The 21131-nt window shown below is 40.6% G+C and overlaps 2 protein-coding genes across 2 annotated transcripts; both read right to left on the bottom strand.

The window, feature by feature from the left end:
• Nucleotides 1–738: 738 nt before the first annotated feature.
• On the bottom strand, nucleotides 739–1735 carry LOC119725685 (prolyl 3-hydroxylase 2-like; the record flags this gene model as incomplete). The annotated part of the gene is given in 1 exon segment (XM_038197207.1): nucleotides 739–1735. A coding segment is annotated over 1 exon segment (93 nt), but the record flags the coding sequence as incomplete, so codon positions are not given.
• Nucleotides 1216–20838, bottom strand: LOC119725684 (cartilage-associated protein-like). Its single transcript, XM_038197205.1, has 6 exons — nucleotides 20003–20838; nucleotides 11779–11931; nucleotides 10169–10340; nucleotides 5753–5878; nucleotides 4577–4803; nucleotides 1216–1735 (listed from the first exon to the last, which is right to left on the bottom strand). The coding sequence occupies exons 1-6, from the start codon at nucleotides 20474–20476 to the stop codon at nucleotides 1439–1441; spliced, it is 1449 nt and encodes a 482-aa protein (XP_038053133.1). The 5' UTR covers nucleotides 20477–20838; the 3' UTR covers nucleotides 1216–1438.
• Between the last annotated feature and the right edge of the window lie 293 nt (nucleotides 20839–21131).

Raw genomic sequence — 21131 nt, 5'->3', positions numbered from 1 at the left:
CGCTAAGGGAAGGGGGAGGGGGGGCAGAGCCCCCGGCGAGCAACTGGCTCCCATTGGCAAAACCATAAGTGTCAAAAACTATCCACAATTGTGTTTTCCTTGTGGTGTGGTGTGCCCCCCCAGCTGGTACTGTGCCCCCCCCCCCCCCTGTCCGGAACTGGCAACGGTGCTGGGTCTATCAAAGGGGTACAGCTATCTAAGTCATAAAGCAGTGCCTGCATAGAGGTGGTTTTTGAGGCTTCAGGAAAGTTCCTTGTAATAATTTACTCAACCAAAAAAGAAAGTCCCCCCTTTTTCGGTAGCATTTGTCATAAATTGCATAATTTTGTACATATTATCACTGTTTTGGGCCAACAAAGAGTATAGCTGGATTGCTAAGGAATTTCTGTACTGATCAGTCGTAATTTCAGCAAGATGTGCCCAGTAGATTTTGAGTTAGACAAAAAAAGTATAAAAAGGAGGGACTTTCTTTTGGTTGAGTGTACCTTGGTGTTTAGGGTTAAATATACCAGATTTCCACTACAGACCAACCTGAGCAAGCTAACACTGTGTATTCATGGAGGGGTTGTCTAGCTATTAGATAATACATCATAGGGGTTGCTTTCTACAATAGCAAGCACAATGCATCCGCCATTGAAAGGGGCCTCCTTGATAATCAGCGATAGCGTGCGCGGAATGGTCTACAGCATAGCAGTTTTTTAAGTCAAAGAGAAACATTGGGTTTTCCGCAACACTTACATCCATCAGCTTTATCAAATTATCACATTCCATCTGTGTGGCCATGTTGTCGGCAGCCATACGCTCGCTTCCGTTCAGCATCGCTCCATTCATGAACAGCTTAACACCATCTAGTGACGGCACATAACTCGGCTCCTCCACCTCTGATTTCACGTCAAGATCGCCTCCGTAGCGACGTCCTTCTATGGATGCCCGGCCCTGCGGGACCACTAGGAAACAAGTTTTCTTGTATCAGAGTCTTCTTCAGACCATCTAGTGCCGATACTCCCTCCGTCTCATCCTGTAGTTTACCCTCCGTCTTGCCTGTCCTCAAGCTCATCTCTGCCGTTTTTCTCTGAAACTTCTTGAGTATCCCGTTTCTTTTGTGTTTCCGTACCAGAATCCAATTTCCCATCAATTTTGGCCACTTGATCCCATTATTGTCCATGCGATAACCCAAATTTGGGTCAATTAAATCGTCCTTTTTCGCTTCAGATCTTGAAGGTTTGTTTTCCAGCTCTTCCAGACTCTCAACCCTGTTCATATGTGGTTGCTCCTTGGTATCAAACGCTGTCGTCTCTTTAAGATCTCTCAAGTTTTCTCCAGTTGTTCCTCCTTCCTGTTTGTCATCCTCGTCTATTTGTTTCCTCCGCATCATAAAGAATCGGCTCAGGAGAATACTCCCTTACAGGTCCTTCATCATCATCATCCTCGTCCATCATCAAATACTCATCCTCAGGCCAAATCTCTTCCGGTTTCTCAAAATAACCCTCCGAAAATGCTCCACATCCGAATCGACTCCCTCCTCCTCCTCATCATCGAAATACTCAGCCCAGATTTCCTCCGGCTGGGTCGTGACCTCTGATGGGTCATCTCCATGGCGATCGGCAAAGCTCTGTCCTGATTGGAGGGCTTCTAGGATCTCGTAGCCCAGGAGGACCTCATCTGGGTTGATGGGTTCGGCCTGGTCCTGATACAGGAGCGTCTTGATTGTTCCTTGGTAATGCTCCTCCAAATACTGTGAAAAGTAAAAACAAATGCTTGCTTAAATAAATTGACGTCTTTCACACAGCTCCACACTGGTGCTTTCAAAGAACATCTCATTTTCTTCATTTGACTAAAACTACCCCATTTTTCTAGTAAATCTCAAAGCAACAAATCATGAAAATACAGGTATAAGATAATCAAAATAATCAATCATCCATAATCAATTAGCATTTTTAAAAACAAAAATGGAAATCTGTGCAATAGTCCTATTGAAACTGTTGCAAATAGTAGAAGAAATCTATGGTAGAATTTTTGTAGAGGCAGGTTAAGGCAGATCTTTGAACCATACACTTTTTACCTTTTTGTAATTTAATTATAGAAAACTAAACAGATTTTAAAAACAATAAATGGTTCCCTGCATTTGAAGCTGATAAAAGAAAATTGCAAAATGAAAGAGCCTCCGTTCGATTGTAAGTGATGTTCCTTTTTGTTTTGAAACATTTTTACATTTCATAAATATCAAACTTTCATTCACAAAATTTTGAATTGGACTCTGATTGGTTGTTTTCTGCACTTCGGCAGCCAATCAAATTACAGCTGATCGAATGCATGACATCACCGAAAATCTTTTTAAAATTATCACTCGACTAGAAAGCAAGCCTTCACATTTTGTAATTTTTTTTTTCTATCCAACAAATGCCAGAGATTTTCTTCAAAAAATCCCAAATCGGAAAATGGATATTTTTTGTTTTTAAAATTCATGTTCAGGAAAAAAAGAGAAAAACACTTACACCCAAACGCAAGACTCCTCCATTTCACAAGACCAGTCTCAAGTAGCAAAGGTCAAAGATGAAAGGTCAAAGGTGAATCGATGACCTTTCATAATTTGCATATGACCAGCTTAGCATGACTCTAGATAAACAGAGCTGACAGGAATCATAACATTTTACTGCAAATTTTGAAGTTTAACGGCTTAAAGTTTTAAAATGAATTTTAAAGTGGCATTTCCCGATGAACACTTTGACAAACTTTTTATTGCCACAATTTTTTCTTTCTGTAAACAAGCCGAGGTATGAATCTGTTGTGATTTTGACTAATTTGACTAACTGTCAAAAACCTGCAAAGAGTTTAAAATCTGTGACTGAAATATTGCCGGCAAGAATTTCTGACCTCTTTTTCTAGTTTATTTCCTGCTACCATGACACACTTTTGTTCTGTCACACACAATAATCTCAAAGGCACATCTAAAACGCAGGAAGTGGTTTTGATAAACAACAATGCGAAGGAAAAACACTTTTTTCATATGAAACTATACTGGTTTAGTTTTATTTGGCAATGATAAGAAATAATGCTGTTCTTTAATAACTATAATAAAAACTATGAAGTATTTCTTACAAAAATACAGTGAACTTTCATTCATATGATAAATTCCAGCTTTTGCATGTTTCGTTGAACCTTTACATACATAGAGGACAATCAGGAATACTGAGGTGTTCAAGAATACATAAATTATGAAAAGATCAAACGGCAAACTAAATTGAGATTACATTCAGCATTTTTTTTACAGAAAGAAGTCTGTTTTGAGAATTAAAATTCAGGTTCAAAAGCAACTTCAATCTGTTTTTGTTTTAAGCAACTATGTAAACTTGTATATTCTAACTATTACATTCACAATCACAACATTCTAACTAAAGCTACATGTACATGTATCTACAGAGCAAAACTAACAGAAAAAGTTAGAGAGTTTCCAGAACGCGCTAAACGCCATTTTATTTCCCCTTTAGAATCCCACTCTCTCATGGCTGCTTTCAGTCAGTTTCAGAAGAAATATGATACCAAAATATCACGATTCCGTCTGGTAGTTTTTGCTGCAGAGCCTATTTTGTGAAGGATACTTCTTCTATTGTGGGTATTATTAGATAACAATCCCTCTATCAATTACAATGCAAGTCAAATTCCCGGGCGCAGTTTAGTAATTCATCGGGACAAAAATGACCCCCACCTTGCTTCACAAAATAGGCTCTAGAACAAAAACTACTAGACCGAATCGGGTGATCTTGGTTTCATTTTTCTTCTAAATAGATTCTCCATGCATTGGTATATGTGGTTGGAGTCTCTAGGTAGTGGAAGTATGAGGTTCGTTTTTATTTTTTTGACCACCCTTAAAGTCAAACCCAATTTAAAAATAGGATAAAAGGAAAAATGTTGTTAAAACAGCTGTTGTAGTGTTTTATTCTTGTTTGCAGTTTCATAAAAGTGCAAGTTTTTCACTTTTTTCAAATGGAGATATCGTGTTTTGGAAATAAACTGTTCATTTTCAGACACTAGGGGGCAGCAAACATGATCCTGTTTCTACTAACAAGAATTGGAAAAAGGACCCACTGTTATAAAAGCTAACAATTCCTACAAAAAAATCCCATAAAAAATGAATAACATAATGCCATTAACTTGGCAAGATTGTTGGCACAAACATATCTTTACTGTTATCAAAACTAGAAACTCTGTGTGAGGAATTGCATAGTACTTGTTACTTGTTGAAGGTCGCTCCAAAATGGAAAACTTGCTTCAATCGTCATTGACTAAAATAAGTTGATACAAAACATTCATTTTGGTAAAATAGTACAAATAACCCTGTCATGAAGGTAACTGCATATAAAACTAAAAGCAGCATGAGTAAACCTTACTAGTCACAACAATCCCCGCATTTGAATGATTACAGCTCATCATTACCAGTTTTCCCCTCCGTTTCTACCTCTACATTGCCCAATGCTTCCTGAGCCTCATTTATCGAGTCACCCGCACCGACAGGATTCAAACCCCCAGTGGTTTGATTCTTCCCTCCCCCGTCTCCCCCGCCCTCCTTCTCATTTACCTCCAGGTCCTCCTGCCCCCAGAACCGTTGCTTGGCAAACTGAAGCAGCTTCATCTCCAAGTCTTTACACTTCTGATAGGCCACAGCCTCCTCCGCGGGCTTGACCGTGTACTTGTTGGTACCCTCCTCGTCTTCATAGTAACGCATGTTGGAGGTCATCGTGGGGTCATTGGGGACTAGGACAAGGAACGAGGCCGCAGCATTGACAGCGTCCATCATCTTACCCTCTGTTTTTAAAATTCACAAAGGAATATCAAGATCATGTGAAATACAATCCAGTTAGACCCTCGAGCATGTTGAACTCTGAGAGAAAACAGGGATGTAGGAGGTCTGTGGCATTTTTGCCTGAAATCTGAAGTACAGTGTTATATATATTTTGGACAAAAACCCTGAAATCAGGTGATTGCAGAGGACTTACATCCCTGAGAAGAAAATTCAGTTCATTACTGTCTTCATTTTGGCACCAACTTTCACTCGGGAGGTAACACACCGAGTTAACAGTGTTTATACGTCGGTGAAGGGCAAACCTAATTTGATTCATTTTGACTGGTTCATACTTCACATGAAAGCGAAAGTGAAGGGAGTTTCATGACATCAACAATCAAATTTTTATTGTGACGTTCGCCGTTCCCCTAACGAATTTGCTTCACACCGACATTGGCATGAAGTATAAACCAGCCTTAAGACAAAACTAATCTGCTATGATGTTCGAGCTGATATTTTGTCTCGTTGTTTCCTGTTTTCCTGTTTTCTTTAGCTTCCGACTCTTAGTGGCTTTCAGGCTTTTTAGAGAGAACGCCACGAAAAAGGAATTACTAGATGATGGATGTATAAGATTTGAAAAATACATTTTCGGGTTTATTCTCTGAGCTCTTAAGCGGCGAGCTGCAACAGACATTACACTGCAATTATCCCTAACAAACTAGACCATAGGATCTGGGCCCAATTTCACGACTCTGCTAACCCCGGAATTCCGTACTTAGGACCAGAAATATTCTGTGCTAACCCTGTAAGCACAGAATCCCTAGTTACGGGATGTACGCATGTGCACAAACCAAACTTCCTTGCTAAGCAGTGAAATGCACTTACCGTAAGCACAGAATGTTCTGCTACAGTGAGCAAGCATTTTTCACTAACGGTAAGCTGAGCCATAAACTGAGGCCCTGTTGTACTCACCTTTATGGTACGCATATTGCAGATAGTGGTAGTGGTTTGGTAGATAGTTGTCGACCATGCTCCCCTTCATTCGTGAGTTCCACTCTTCACACTGGCTCTTGCAGTAGAGAACTGAAGCATAGTGATCTGAGAAGCAACGCAGAAGAACTATTCATAAGATGGATATTGGGTCACGTTGATGTTAACAAACCAATCTTGAGATATTAATCTCCACTTTAAGAATAAAATTAGTGATCCAAACGTCATGTACATGTACGTCTATACTGTAAAAGTTTCACACCATGTAGTCTCTACAGGTGGCTATTTTGAATTAGTTGTAAATGTCCATCAGTTCAACAAATATTAATTAATGGACAATCTCTATTTTAACCTCTGTTACACCATTAACTTGTAGTGGACATAATCTGGCCAAGAGAAGTCCGTCTTCAAAAATTAAACAATTGTTAAGGCGAATATCAATACTTAAACAATATTTTTAATATTTTTTTTTTCAACTGGCTGCCCAGAGGAATCTGTTAAACACATCTAATGCTCCACAAAGTTTCTGAGCGAGATAAAAGACAATCTGGACCAGACTCCAGACTGAACATGGAAATCAGCGTCTGGCTTCTGAACTGCCTGCCTTCCTGTCTGCACGGCTCACTAGAGACAGGCTAAATGTCTTAACCTTTTGTAACTCGTAGTAAAAGCAAAGCGGACAACTTTCGCATCGTAACAATAAATTAGCTTGTTTTACTCAGTGCCAGCAACACACTTCTGAAAAATTCATGGGGGGGGGGGGGGGAGATGTCTGATACTGACATTAGAGACAGGCAAATGTGGTAACATTATTTTTGTAACTCGTAGCAAAAAGTGAAGTGGACATTAGTTTCACATCAGAACAATAAATTGGCTTGTATATTGACAAGTACAAAATGTAAAATTGTATAAACATTACTCTGTCAGCAACAGTACACACTTCTAAAAATTGGATGGGGGGAGGGGGGTTCTGATACTGTTCACAAGAGACAGGTAAATGTCCTAACCTTTTGTGCCTCGCAGTAAAAGTAAAGTGGACAAGTTTCACATCATAACAATAATTTGGGTCGTAAAACTTGAACATGCGTTACACATTTCTGAAAAATGGGTGGGGTGGGTGAGTGGTGGGGTGAAGGGAAGGGGGGGAGGGGGAGGGGATGGAGCGGGGGGGGGGGGGGGGGGGAGGAGAGGGGTTGAACAGAATGTGTCTCTATAATGAGGGATCCATAAGTTTGGGGAGGGATAAATTCATCATAAATTTACAAAAAGTGGTATTGGGGAGGCTTTTCCCATATCAAACTGTTCACGAACATTTTGAAATGAAAGAATATAAAATAACAACCTCTAGTATTTCCACTTTAGAAAACGATTTCAAGTTGAGGTACAGGTATCATCAAGAGAACATAACGGAAATGATCAGTGCGAAGAAATAACCCGATAAACACTTCCAACAGTACACATGGACAAGTTACATGTACACATGTACTTCCTGGCTTGCATGCCGATATGTGATACACCTTCACGGGCAGAATTTGTTAAAGTAAAAGCAGAAATGCAGTCACAGAAATCTGGTTCACAAAACCAGCAAATCTAGGCCACCAAACGCTCCAGGGTTCAAACCACATCCCCACTAATGTTCACCAAATACTTGCCTAACTCTAAGATAAACAATCCTGAAGTCCACCAGACTGGTTATAACATAACTATTAGCGATTACATGGTGTCCCGTTCCACTGATATATTGCAGATTAGACTGTAATTTTATCAAGACAAGTGACTTGACAAGCTGTAGAAGGTCCAGTCTTCTGGGGAAAGTTACATACATTTGTGTGTACATTGTGTACATTTTACACCTTGATTAGGCCAAAAAATTAATAGTTCTGCTTCCGGTTTCCCTACCTACCCTACATGTATTGAGACAGCCCCTACAGGTACCCTAATTTTTTTTATGGGGAAAAATGAGAAAAAACACCCAAAACCATTAATTTCTACCTTTTACCCTTGACTTACACGCAGACACCTCCATATAATCGTACACACACAAAAATGGCGGAAAAAAAAAAAAAAAAAAAAAATCCCTTCCTACCGTATTTTCAAATGCAACGTAATCGGAACTAGAAGTATTTTTTTTTGGCCTTATACCCAAATGCACATATGGTCCTAATACCATGGCACTATACTGAGCACAATATTTTCCCGCCAAAAAGGTCATCCATTTCATGGGTATCATTACGGTAACATTAATCACATCAAACAGAAATTGCTGAGATTTTTGAGAAAAACTTCACTTGCAATAATTCAATTAACCCTGCTATGCTCAGTGCAGTTGGCAAGGAGAATTATCAGACCTTTCAAAACATTTTAAATTTGCCTGACAAAAAGGGTTTTGAAAGGTGAAATAGTGCTGCAACTTTGGGACTTTTCGAAAGGTTTCGGAAGGTGAAGCAACTCTGTGGGCAAATTCAGTAAGTTGCCTTTCAATACCTTTCGAAAGGAATTGAAAGGTGTGGTAGTGCAGTAACAATAAATTCTGGAGGATTTTAAAAGGTCCAGCATTTTTTTTCCTCCAATTTGCCAGCACCCAGATTTTGAGGTGTTTTGAATGGTCTACAGGAGAGTTAATCCAGGGTTTGACCTTACCGGTAGTCCGCTAGCCAAATGCGAATCAAAACAGCGGCGGACTAGTCAAAATCATTCCCTAAGTAGTCTGTCTGGCAAGTCAAAATTATTGTAAATAACAGTGTTGTTTATGACATTCTGGTGCAAAATTAAAAAAAATTCTATTGCGACTAGTGGAAAGGCCCTTGGACATGATATGGTCTGGTTCACTAGTCCGGCTACATGTAGCTAGTGAAAAACAAAATTAAGGGCGTCCCTTATTAATCAAAAGACTACATGCGAGCGCAAGATTTAGTACATCTTTGCAGTCAAATACCCTTAAAAAGTGACTAAAATTTCGGCCAAGTGACAACTTCTTTTTGCAAAGCAGAATCAAGAAGTTGGCTTGGAATTTCTTCAAGTTACACTGGAACACAGGGGTGTTTATTTTCACAAGGTAATGGGCACGGGTATTATGTAATCACTGGCTAGACAGAGAAGACATCCCATATGTTGGTTGTGCAGTATAAGAATGCTGTATTGCTTGGGCTCTGCTCAGGTGCAGGTTTAGGGAAAAAATCTACAGCCAAGACCCTCATTATATAGCTTAGGGTGAAAAATATAAACTCCAACTTCCGACATATGTAGAAATCAGGTATGGAATTTGCGGTTTCTGGCTCAGATGAAATTATCCCACATATACTCGATGGTACAATAATAAGAACTCTATGCTCGACCAAGGTCTGTTTATGTTCCATGTAATTGGCAAAATCATGTGACTAAATTTCACATAAAATTAGAAATCAGGTCTGGAATTTGCGGTTTCCAGAGTTCTGACAAAATTATCCCAAGTATAAATTTACGATGCTACTACAATAAGGATCGGAAAAGAACTGTACGCTGGACCGACGTTTGTTTTTCATTCCCAGTAATTGGCAAATTCACATGAATGAGGACCGCGTACGTGAGTGTATTTCTCCCTTATTTTGTTTTCAGGACGCAACTGCTTGTTTACACAGAATGTGTCCAGTAGGGAAAATTGTCAACTGTCAGGAATGAACTCTTCAGAATGTATTCACGTTCACGTATGTTGGCTGGGCAGAATTCCGAGGCATGTTTCTAGAAATAATGGTCCGATGCTGCTGTCCTATTTTCAACGTCTGAAATGTTATGAGTATGTAATGACGAGTATGTTACGACAAGTATGTACTGACGAGAGGCATGTGAAAAGACCGGCTTGCAGAAAACTTTGAAAAGTTTGCCCAAGTTCTTTTGTTGGAGGTTTGATTGGGAATTAAACCCTACTGTTCCCCATTTACATGTAAATGATGAGGACACGTCTCTCATCCATTTCAGACATGAGTTCTAGCATCACACCGAAACAAACTTCTAAGATCTGAATTGACCTATCGCCCTTATCGCCCCTTAGACAACCCTATGGATTTTTTGTACACTAAGTTTTGTTTGTCTCGGATTTTGCGTGTTCCGCGTCCATTTGTATGTAATTGGACAATATTTCACAAGCTGCATTGACGCGATTCTACCGAAACAGGTCAATTAACTTTGATGATTTAAACAACTTTGATGCTTAAAAGGAACAATCACATTCAAAAGATCTTCTGCTGAGGTTGTTTGGACCAATTGAGTCCAGGGATTAGTCAATGGAATATTAATTTATAAAAACATTTGCTTGCCTGAAACCAAATCTAGTTGAAACGACTCAAATTGTTCTTAATACTTCTTGGTTTAGCGCAACTGTGTACCACCAGTTTGCGATTGATGTTAGTTATTATTACTTACTGGACATAGCTTCGTACAGGTCCATGAATTCCCTGTTCTCGTATCGTCCTTCGCACAGTGCGCGGCATTCCTCGTCCACTTTCCAGTAATACTCCAATGCCTTCTTCATGTTCTCGATGACGCCGGCAAAATCTCCCTTCTCGTAGGCTTTGTACCCCTCCATGAAATATTTCTGCAGGGATGGAAGAAAATGAAACAAAAAGAAGTACTCATCCACTTTCTTCCCACAGACTGCCTCACCGATGAACTCCATACCTGTGTCTTGTTTTCCAGTTAATTTTGATCTGTTTCAGTTCAAGTGTAAATGCCAATACTTATCTTTCTACTAGAAGTTTTTTTTTTTTTTTTTTTTTTTTTAGATTTCCTTTTTTTATCAATACTTATATTACTGCTTGAAGTAGGCCCTATTTTTTCCCTATTTTTTTTTTGGATTTCCTTTTCTATCCTTCTTTGTGTAGCCCCCTCATCTTGAGTAGCCCTTAACCCTATCGTACCTGAATCCATCAAAATCCACACCCCTGTTTTGGAGGATTTCGGTGGATTCAGGATACCTCCATATTGTCAAAGTTGGGGGACTTTGATGGATTCAGGATATCAACAGTTGGCTATATGTGTGGCGTGTATGAGGTATGTACTACACAGGTGGATTCTGATGGACACAGGACACCAACATTTTTTTTGCATGACAAAATTGGTGGATTTAGGCGGATTCAGGATACTTTCCAGTAAAAGTGCTCAAGGGGTTAGGGTTAAGGGCCTTATGGGCGACTCTCATCCAAAAAAATAAATTGGAATAATTTCACCCTAACCCGCCAAGATCTATCAAAATCCAAAAGTGCTACTGAGGTTTCTTGATCCATAGGATAATAATAATAGGCAAATTCCAAAAACTTCCAGGAGTTCGAAGTTATGCTGGAAGAAATTCTGGGTTCAATCTTAACTCGTCTAAATCCAGCAAATTCCAAAACAGGGTTTTGAAATATTTTGAAGGTTCAGAACTTATAATCACATCTATCATTACTTTATACATGTGGCTGGCACAGTACGGCAGGTTTAGAAAATTCGAGGCAAACATTCCAAGGAATTAGGGTCGAAGAAATAATTACATCAGGCCTAGCTACAATGTACAACAGCCTTTTATTGACTGGAAAATAATGATCAGAATTAACGGAAATTGGGACTTTACGTAAAACCCAATCAACTATCATTGGAATCATGTGGTCTAGGACTGGTTTCCTGCTGGTGTGAAGGTCAGATTTGGCTGTCACCATACCAGGGGGTTGGGCAGGTAGCTGTTAAAATGCCAGGGGGGCTAGGCAGGTGGGCTAAGGGGTCAGTGAACAGGACAGTAGTCACAGACGAAAAAGTTACAATGTGCTGAGGATCAGAAAAGTTCAAAGGGACACAGGAGAACATTTCTTGAACTCTCTGAATCCTGGGGTTGAGAAACTGCTCTAATTTTGATGACCCCTTGAAAAAAAATCAATTTGAATGAAGTCATTCTTAATGATACTTGAATGGCAAACAACAAAGTACTAAGGTACCAAGGAAAAATGTCAGACTTTGGACCCTAAATTTATAGAACGACAACTTTGTGATGCACAACTTACATGATGTGGTTTCTCCTCCAAGTCGATCAGATGTTCCTCCGTGATACCGTGCAAGTTGCGATAATACTCCAAGTTGTTCTGCATAACATCATCGTCTTGATGCCACTGTACATAGGTGTAAGCTGCAGCTACTGCCTTCTCATACTCAAAACTCTGCCGAAATAAACCGTAACAAGAGAAGAATTTAGTAAAGTTTGGAAATGTTGTACCCATCAATTGTATGATGCACCCAATGACCCCTCCGGGAATTATCATTATTATCATTTATTTGTGGTAATGAAACCAGGGATTCCTCAAAAGCGCCCTAGGCACTGTAGCTTGCAAGCCTGAAGAAACCTGTGGGGAAAAGACAATGAGAAGAAAGTACAGTTTTAGAGGTGGGAGGAAAATCCCACAAGAATATTCTGGGGAAAAACCACGGAATCAGGCAGGGACTGAAAACCCAATCCACATATTGGACCAGCTAGGGCAGGAATCGAACCCGGGCCACAGCAGTGAAAGGTGAGGAAAGTACTGCTACGCCAACCTGACTCCCCATGTATGGTTTTGCATTCTTCCCTACATATCATTGTCCAAGAGTGGGTCGTCATTTTGTGGAATCTACACACCCTCTGCGTCAGAGTAGCGACACACCAATTTTTAAATTTTGCCGCTATTTGGCTACATTTTTGACCCACCTTTCACGTAGGAAATGTGACACACTACATGTACATAACTTGTTTGACACACCAAGACTTGAAGCACCCCTGTATCCTAGCCATAAAGAACGTTCACTCTTAACGCGCCATGCAGGAGGGAAAGGTGGGAGGGGGTTCATAGGGTCTACCGTAAGCATAGCAAATAAAATGTTGGGATTTGTTTCTTGAACAAGTCTTTTCAGTGAAGGGAAAACCCCCACATTGAATTTGCATCTCCCCAACACAATATATTCCATTACATAATTCTTTTTCTGACAAGCAAGGCTTAAATGCCACGTCCCATTGTATTACATGATAATCCCCTAGATCCTTAAATCCGGTTAAGTTTTGGAGGATTTTCAGGATTAAGCAATGTAGAGCCAAGTGACTGTTACTTAAAATTGGGATTAAAGTCTCTCAAAAGCTTGCAGGATTAGGGCCTACAAGTGTGAAGAAAGTGCCATAGGGTTTCTGGTCAATCAAATATTTTCGAAGAGTTTGGATGGTTGCTTGCTTCAAGCGTTCCTCCATGCTACAAGCAGTAATGCTCATGGGCGTCGTGGGGGGGGGGGGGGGCAAGCCCCCCCTGGAAAACGAAAAAAAAAGGAGAAAGAAAAAGTTTGATACGTCCCCGTGCTAACAGTGAGTAACAGGAAACATTAGAAGACCTTCCTTGATGGAAAAAAACGTCCAGAAAACATTGAGCCACATTGAAAAGAATGATTATTTAAACTTCCGGAGCCCTGACAAGTTTCTCGCCCTGACTTTGTCTACATGTATGTCGTAATTTTAAATCCCCAACCCCAAATGAAACTCCTGACGAGACCACTTAGCTTGGTCATGAGTAATGGGCTATCTGGCAGTGCTTGTGGCTGTGTTGTCTTCTTAACAAATTCAGGAAGGGGCGATGTGTAACAATGTAAATTAATCTTTCCTCTCTGACCTCTGCAAATTAAGTCAGCTGTCATCAGAGTACACAATCCAGGCACGTGGCTGGTCCTTTTTGCCAAGTTCATAAATTTGCAATTCACATGCTACATGTATGTAAGCAGATATGTGGCAGGGGCCCCAGAGGTTGGACAATGACACAAGATATCAGTGGACATTATTATCACTTTTAACACACTGAAATTTGTTTGCCAAGTTCATAAATTTGCAATTACAAGCTAAGCAGCTGAGCATGTTAACAGCAATGATGGTCCAGTTACAAAAATGAGGTAAACTTCTCAAACAAGACAGCGGGCTTAGTCTTGCATGTCAAGGATCACGTCCAGATCAACAGGGGCGGATCTACCAGTAGCTTTCAGGAAAGGGGGGGGGGGGGGGTGGGTAGGTGAAGGCTTGCTAAATGCACGCCCTGCTGAGGGGTCCAAGGGGGGGGGCAGGCTTGCCATAGGAAAAGTTTTGAAATCTTTGATGCTTTCTCCTGCATTCTTACTATCTTAGGCAATTTGAGAATAAATTTATGAATTTTAGCATGCTACATGTTTTAGTATTTTTGCCCCATTTTACTAGTATAAAGTCGGCAGCTGAATGGAGGGGGGGGGTGGGGTGGGGTAGGGGTGCGACCCTCTAACCGCCCCCCCCCCTCCTCCCCTATAGATCCGCTACTGCTCCATCATGGGAACTAAATCTAATTTCTGGTCTGTAACCAAGACTACACATGTACCTAGTCCACTGCTAATGAGGCCATAGTCTGTGCTTTTTCTTTCAACAACCTGTCCTCATAATTCAGCTAGTGCGACCCTCGAGGACAAGTGACATAAGAACGGAACACGGTGCTGAAAGTCAACTTTCTTGGCTTGGTGCCAGAGATTGCGGAGCACTTTACTCATTCAGCTAGCCAAGGGTTCAAGTTGGGGTCCAATGTCAGCCCAAATGAACCCTGCAGCCTGGCTCCTCTATCAGTGGTTACTTTCACATTGTACACACATTTTAAAACTAAAGATTGTGGTACATGCCTGGCCAATAAAATGTACTGTGCTCATCAACAGTTTATTTCTCCTATAAAACAAAACAATGTTGAACTTGTTTGTTTGAATCATGGCAGAAGGAACTTCCATGTTTGAATTTAACAATAACAGTCCTTTTGTTCTTCTAAATTCTATTGTGGATGTCTGCAAGTGCAACCCATGTCAAAAAGGCGTTAATTAAAAACTCTTGGGGGAAAACACTACATGTTTGTTGCAACACAAGACTGTTATATGTCAGATGTAGTTAACAAGGGGTAAAGCTTCACAAATCTGATGAGCCCAACTTTATGTCACAACATGACAAAAGAAATGTCCTGGACAGACTTATGATGAATTGGATACATATGTACACACATATCGGGCACTTCATCAAAGGATGAATCACCAACCAACATCAAAGCCAGAAATGAAGTAACCCTTAAAGGGAAAATACAACATTTGCAAACATCAAAAAATAAAACTACCAAATCATTTTGAAATACCTTGCTGGACTGTTAGTGAATGACAGTGTAAAGCATCCTGTAAAATCATGGCACCTGGTATAATGTCATTTTCAAGAAAAGTGGTATTTTTGTATCAATTTCCAACGCTGGTTGGCCGACCAGCGTTGGAAAAAACTGGCTTTTTTTCAAATACTGGCCCCAATTGACCATCGCACTTGTTTGCAATCGATTCCACAACTATGAACGGGTACAAGCCAGCTAGACTGGTTCCCTGACCTTACAATTCCCCAATGTATGTAAACTGCTCTGTTTCTTCTTATATGGAGTCAGGGAACCAGACTACAGGAAAATGATTGTTTTTCTTGGTTTTTATAGCATTTTCAAACCCAAAACCTCAAAAAAGTCAGTGTAACTATATTTGCTATATATTTCCAACCCCCCAATTCCATCCACTTCTGAAAATTACAGCAAAAGCAAATGATGTATATTCCCTTTAATTTGAGATGCTCCCTAATCTATTATCCCTAACTGACATGCAGTACTGGTTACTGTAACTAAATTACAAACACAACCTTGTAAGATGTACAAACTGACACGTGTAATGAACCGCGGATGATTTTTGAGAAGGAATTTTTTTCCTTATTAATATTATAATAAATTTCAATTTTATTTGGATTTGCAATGTATATTATGTTAATTCGCTTTATTTTGCTATTTATATATTTATATATTTGCTATTTATATATTTATTTTTATTCACCATATGGCATATGGCTTATTATTTTGTCTATGGTAATTTGAACCTCGTCTTGGTAATGCAACAAAAATTGTATTTCCTATAGATTCCAAGCCTGTGGCCTGCATGAATATAAATACGAATACACTGTATAACTATTTTTTCTGCCTAAGGTGGTGGTACCTTAGTTTGGTCTGTAATTGTTTTCTACTCATTAGATGTCACATTATTAGTGATGTATCACATCCACTTTTCCAACAGCAGCTCATTAAAGTGTCTGACACGTACATTGTAAGTCCAAATTTGCGGAATTGCCCTGAAGTTGAATTTTTTTTCACTGAAAATATGAAAATTGCTTCAATCTTAAAATCCTACACGTACAGCAGGTACCACCTTGTGTCATCTGGCATATATATGAACTGTTTATTTGGAAAGTCAGCAAACGCAATTGATGAGAAACACTGAAATCTGATCCATTCCGGAAAGCAATGCTGTAACAGTTCACAATAAAAAAGGTTTGGACTGGAGTCACTACAGGAAATTCTTGGTCATGCTGGGATGTTATGACAACTGGAATGAAGTCTATAGACTGGCCATAAAACCCGTCAATTCAGAGGTGAAGTGGTCATAAAAGTATGGCGATTGAACTTGTCTGGTTCTGAGCGATTGTTTGTGTAGAAGAAATTACAGTGCAACCCTGGTTATTTATAGTCCATCATTTGTAATTTGTGCATTTTGTTCGTTTGAAGCAACAGAAGTGCTCAAAATCTAATGAAGGATCAGCTTCAGCTGTATATTGCAAGAAAAACAACATTCTATGATCTCGATTTCAAATCAAAAGTTGCTCAATCACATTTTGAATTGGGCCTGAATTCAGCATCCGAGACACGTTCCACCATGTTCTCACTGAGCCGACTGCAGCTTACGCGATGTAGCTCACTGATCCGACAAATTATAGCAACCACACACGCGTGTGCGTCGTGCCAATGCTTGCGGAAATTTCCAACGGTGTACGTTGGAAAGGCCTTCTTTCGTTAATTTCTTCAAAATGAAAGCTTGCCAGAAAGAATAATTTCACAGGGAGTTTAGTCCCCTTACTATCTTTCAACCATGTTTCAACCAAGTATGTTTTTGAACAATAATTACTTGTGAGCCGGGCAATAATGTCATAGGATTACCCAGTTAGACGGCAAAAGGAGAGGAGATGGCCACCGCCACTCATATGCCGCGCCCAAGACACAGTGGACCTCTAACATCCCACTGCCCCTACGCCCAGTAATGGCTATGGGACCTTTACCTTTTAGCCGGTAATGCCAATGAATTGGCTGAATCAAGCCCATTGTGTACACAGTAAAGATGCATGAACAAAATCCTAGTGAATATCCATTCTCAATCAATTGAATAGAATATTGTGGGCTCTGGGATAAGCTAACAGAGCTAGCCTTGCCTTGATTAAACTTAAATAATGAAATCATTTAAAGCCGGAGTCCATCATTTGCAGCTATCCAAAAAGTAACTGGCGTAATTATTAAATCTTAAAATTAATGTGGCCTGACGTTGCGAACTTAGCAAGTTCTTCTTCAGAGGCTAAAACAGAAATGACAGAGGTACATGTACATCCTATGACATTTTTGTTGTAATCCTATGACATTATTGCCCGGCTCACAAGTGAGTGACTGTCAGTCAGTCAGATATGTAGACAGAGACGACACTAGCAGCCCCACAAACCACCACAAGTGTAAGGCTGAGTGAATCTGAATGAAGTATTTGTACTAACAACAGTGTACCCCAGGCCTTACAACCCCAAAGCAACAAGCCGTGAAATTTGACAATAATTGACAAAGCTGGTGTCTTTGAAAAAAACATATGCTGTGATAACAATGAAGCAGACTCACTCAACCACATGTCGGCAATTTCTGAAACTGACCATAGAAACATCCCCTTTTTTATACCACATGTATGTATACATGTGCAATGTTTCACGTTTGTTTACAGTATGATGAGAATACATGCAGTTATAGGCCTATTACCCTTATTTTGAATGAACTTAAGCCCGGTTCATACTTAACGCGAAAGCGAAGCGAAATTCGTGACGTCAACAATACATTCAAAGCGCGTCCACCATTGTTGACGACATGAATTTTGCTTCGCACAAGCTTTCGCGTGAAGTATGAACCGGGCTTTAGGCTATGTCCGAATTACTTGGCTCAGACTTGAAATTAGACACGGATCTTTGAGAAGTGGCTGCGGCTACTTGTACAGCCCCCTTGTGTAATTCAAGTAATCCGGTCATGGCTTTAGTTAGATAGTATCCAGTACGTAGACATATAATAAAACCTAGACACAACTGTCAACATTATCTGCTTTCTTCGTTGTAAATTCTGTGAGCAAAACGGGCTGCGTCACGCGGCTTAATTACGCGATGCGCGAATGTCATGCATGGCTTTGATTTACGCGCATACTTCTTAGTTATTCTATACACGCAGCATTTAGCTCACAGGCGCAATAGCAAATGTCGTGTCTAGGTTTTATTACATGTCTATGAGCCAGTATTGTCTGCATCGAACAGCGCCCCCATGTGTCAGTGCATGTCCAGATGCGCCACCTCCCATCTACCTCACCACATATTTGCGATGAGTTCAGCATTCGAGCAATGATTTACCGGTACTAACCGCCTGTGACTGCAATTATAAACTTCAAAAAGGGCCCAAACTTTGCGCCTACCACAAATCAATTGACAATGACACTCTTTATCAATACTACATGCACTAATTATAGGCAATTGTGTCTACGGGCCCGGTTCCCTACATAAAGGAACAATATCCACTTTTAAATTATTTGACCTACCAAAATAGTTGGTGACATTTAGAACATGCAGGAGGGCAGGGTTTTAAATTTTTGAGGGAAATATGGGGGTAAAATGACGATGACAACGAAACGCAAGATGGCGATCACCGCGCGATGTACCGTGAATGTGAACGTGCAAGGCGCGTACTCCTAGAACTATGAGGCTCCACGTGAGCGGAGCCTCATAGATCAAGAAGCCCGCAAAATTGCCTGCAGCACAAAACACTAATAAAGTACAAAAACGTCCATCAAAATGCAGCCATTTCACACAGAACCGCTGCACAGTTTGCCCCTATACTCCGTACTTTATCTCTTGACATACTCACGTATCTTGTGCGGAACTAACATAGGTGGATTCTGTCAGTTTTTAGGCCAAAATGATGAAAAATATGCCCTTTCCGCACTGAGCCAACCGAACACTTGAAACGTGCACGCATATGATCGAGCGATGATTTTCGGTTCGCTCGGAGCGCGCCGCGGGGGGTACGGTACATGCACTTGTACGCATGCACATCATTTCGCTTGTACCGTACCCCCCGCGGCGCGCTCCGAGCGAACCGAAAATCATCGCTCGATCATATGCGTGCACGTTTCAAGTGTTCGGTTGGCTCAGTGCGGAAAGGGCACATTTTTTCATCATTTTGGCCTAAAAACCGACAGAATCCACCTATGTTAGTTCCGCACAAGATACCTGAGTATGTCAAGAGATAAAGTACGGAGTATAGGGGCAAACTGTGCAGCGGTTCTGTGTGAAATGGCTGCATTTTGATGGACGTTTTTGTACTTTATTAGTGTTTTGTGCTGCAGGCAATTTTGCGGGCTTCTTGATCTATGAGGCTCCGCTCACGCGGAGCCTCATAGTTCTAGGAGTACAAGGCGCGCTGACTCGCACGGCACCAACCGTAAACTGCGTAGGAACGTAATTTCTACCCCAAGAAATTTATTTTAAAAAGGTGTTACTATTTGAAAGAAATCTGCTTTAGGTTGAAAAGGTCATTTTTGGGTTATAAAAAACACTCGACTCTAATTTGATCGAAACTAAACAGGGGCCCTACACTACCATGACTACACGATCGCCGTATTATAAATATTACAATACAGAAATCATGTTTGCGTAAAACGAGGCACAATTGCAGAATACTCCGCCACTCGATCTATCCACCTCGTAGCCGGCTACGAGGTCACGGTTGGTTGACCTCAATAAACATTCTCAGCGCTACTTGTATGTACTATGCGTCATGCTCCATTGCACTCCCACTCCGTATCTGCGTAGCCGCCAACTGGGTGGTTGGTTTGGACTTAAAATTTTTTTCAGCAACTCCCATTCCTTTTGTGTTGCTTCGTTCTCAAATAATCCCCACCATGCCGCGTAGCTGGCATGGACTTGAATTGTTTCTTTTCCAGTGATTCCAACCTCGTAGCCAGAGAATTTAGGGGTGTATTTCCGAGTGGCGGGGTATTCTGCAATTACTCCTAAAACGAAACCTTGAAAATAAACCGCCCAAAAAATGAAATAATAATAAATAATAATGAATACATCATAATTACCTTGTAGTAAGCAAACTGCAAATAACTGTAAGGCATCCTGCTAAGGAACTTGTCAGTCATGTCGTTGTCGATCAGCTGCGGTCGGTCTCCCAACTTCTCAAATTTACATTTCCGAACGCAGTTAGCCTTGAGAAAAAGCCCCTGAAAATACTTCATTTCTTCCAAGAGCGTGCTCTCGTCCTTCAAGCTCGGGGTGCGAGTGAAATTACTGCATTTTATACGGCACTCCACCAGACTGGACCGGTAGAACCGAAATTCTTCCAGGGCTTTCTCAAGATAGTAAACAGTGTCTTCCCAGTTCTCCTTATTGTAGGCATCCATCCCGCTTTGATACCACTCATCGTAAGTCGTGGCCGGCGCCGACTTCTCCTCTGTCTGACTGTCTACATTTTGGATGAAAGTCTTGGCCACGAAGAGGAGGAAAACTAGCGAGATAAGGGTGACAAGTTGCGCCATGATTGTAGCGAGTTGCATGGGTAACGCACGGAAAGAACGAGAAAAGCGTTGCACATGTGGAAGTCAACCAACAACGTGTCAGTTTTGTGTGTACGTGTCAACATACGTGCCTGGATGTATCCGCTGCGTGCAACATAACCTTGACGACTTTTGCGCAGTATTTTACCGGTCTGTGCTTGTCTGATTACCAGTCGCTTCAATTTTCTTGCTTTGAATTCCGTAAAACTAAATGTAACTAGCTGATCCCTTTGTAAATTATTTTGACATTTCAAACCTAACATTCAGTAAATAACGTTCTGATTTGAAGACGAAGTTGTCCACGCTTGATTATTATGACTTTCAGACAACTTTCTGAACGGTAAACATTGAGGATAACAATCAGCGGATGCAAATAGACTTTCCGATTTATTGAGGGCGCACTTCCAATCAATCAATTAGCCAAACTGTACGAATACAGGTGTTTTCGGGATGAGGCGGGCGGGTTGGTGTGGTTACCATGAGTGGCTAAATGGGATTTTTTTTTTAATGAAATTAATTCAGCCACCAAAGGAACAAGCCATATTAAATGTTTTATAAGATTCACTGCATTTTTATTTTCCATTTTTATTTAAACAAACTGCATTCTAAAAACAAAAAAAATTCTACATAAGCCTCCAAAACTAGCCTGTGGCTA

Source organism: Patiria miniata, unplaced genomic scaffold (genome assembly GCF_015706575.1).
Source record: "Patiria miniata isolate m_02_andy unplaced genomic scaffold, ASM1570657v1 HiC_scaffold_19, whole genome shotgun sequence".
Taxonomy (NCBI): domain Eukaryota; kingdom Metazoa; phylum Echinodermata; class Asteroidea; order Valvatida; family Asterinidae; genus Patiria; species Patiria miniata.
Note: the sequence above shows the minus strand (reverse complement) of the source record. Positions and strands in the feature narration are given on the sequence as shown.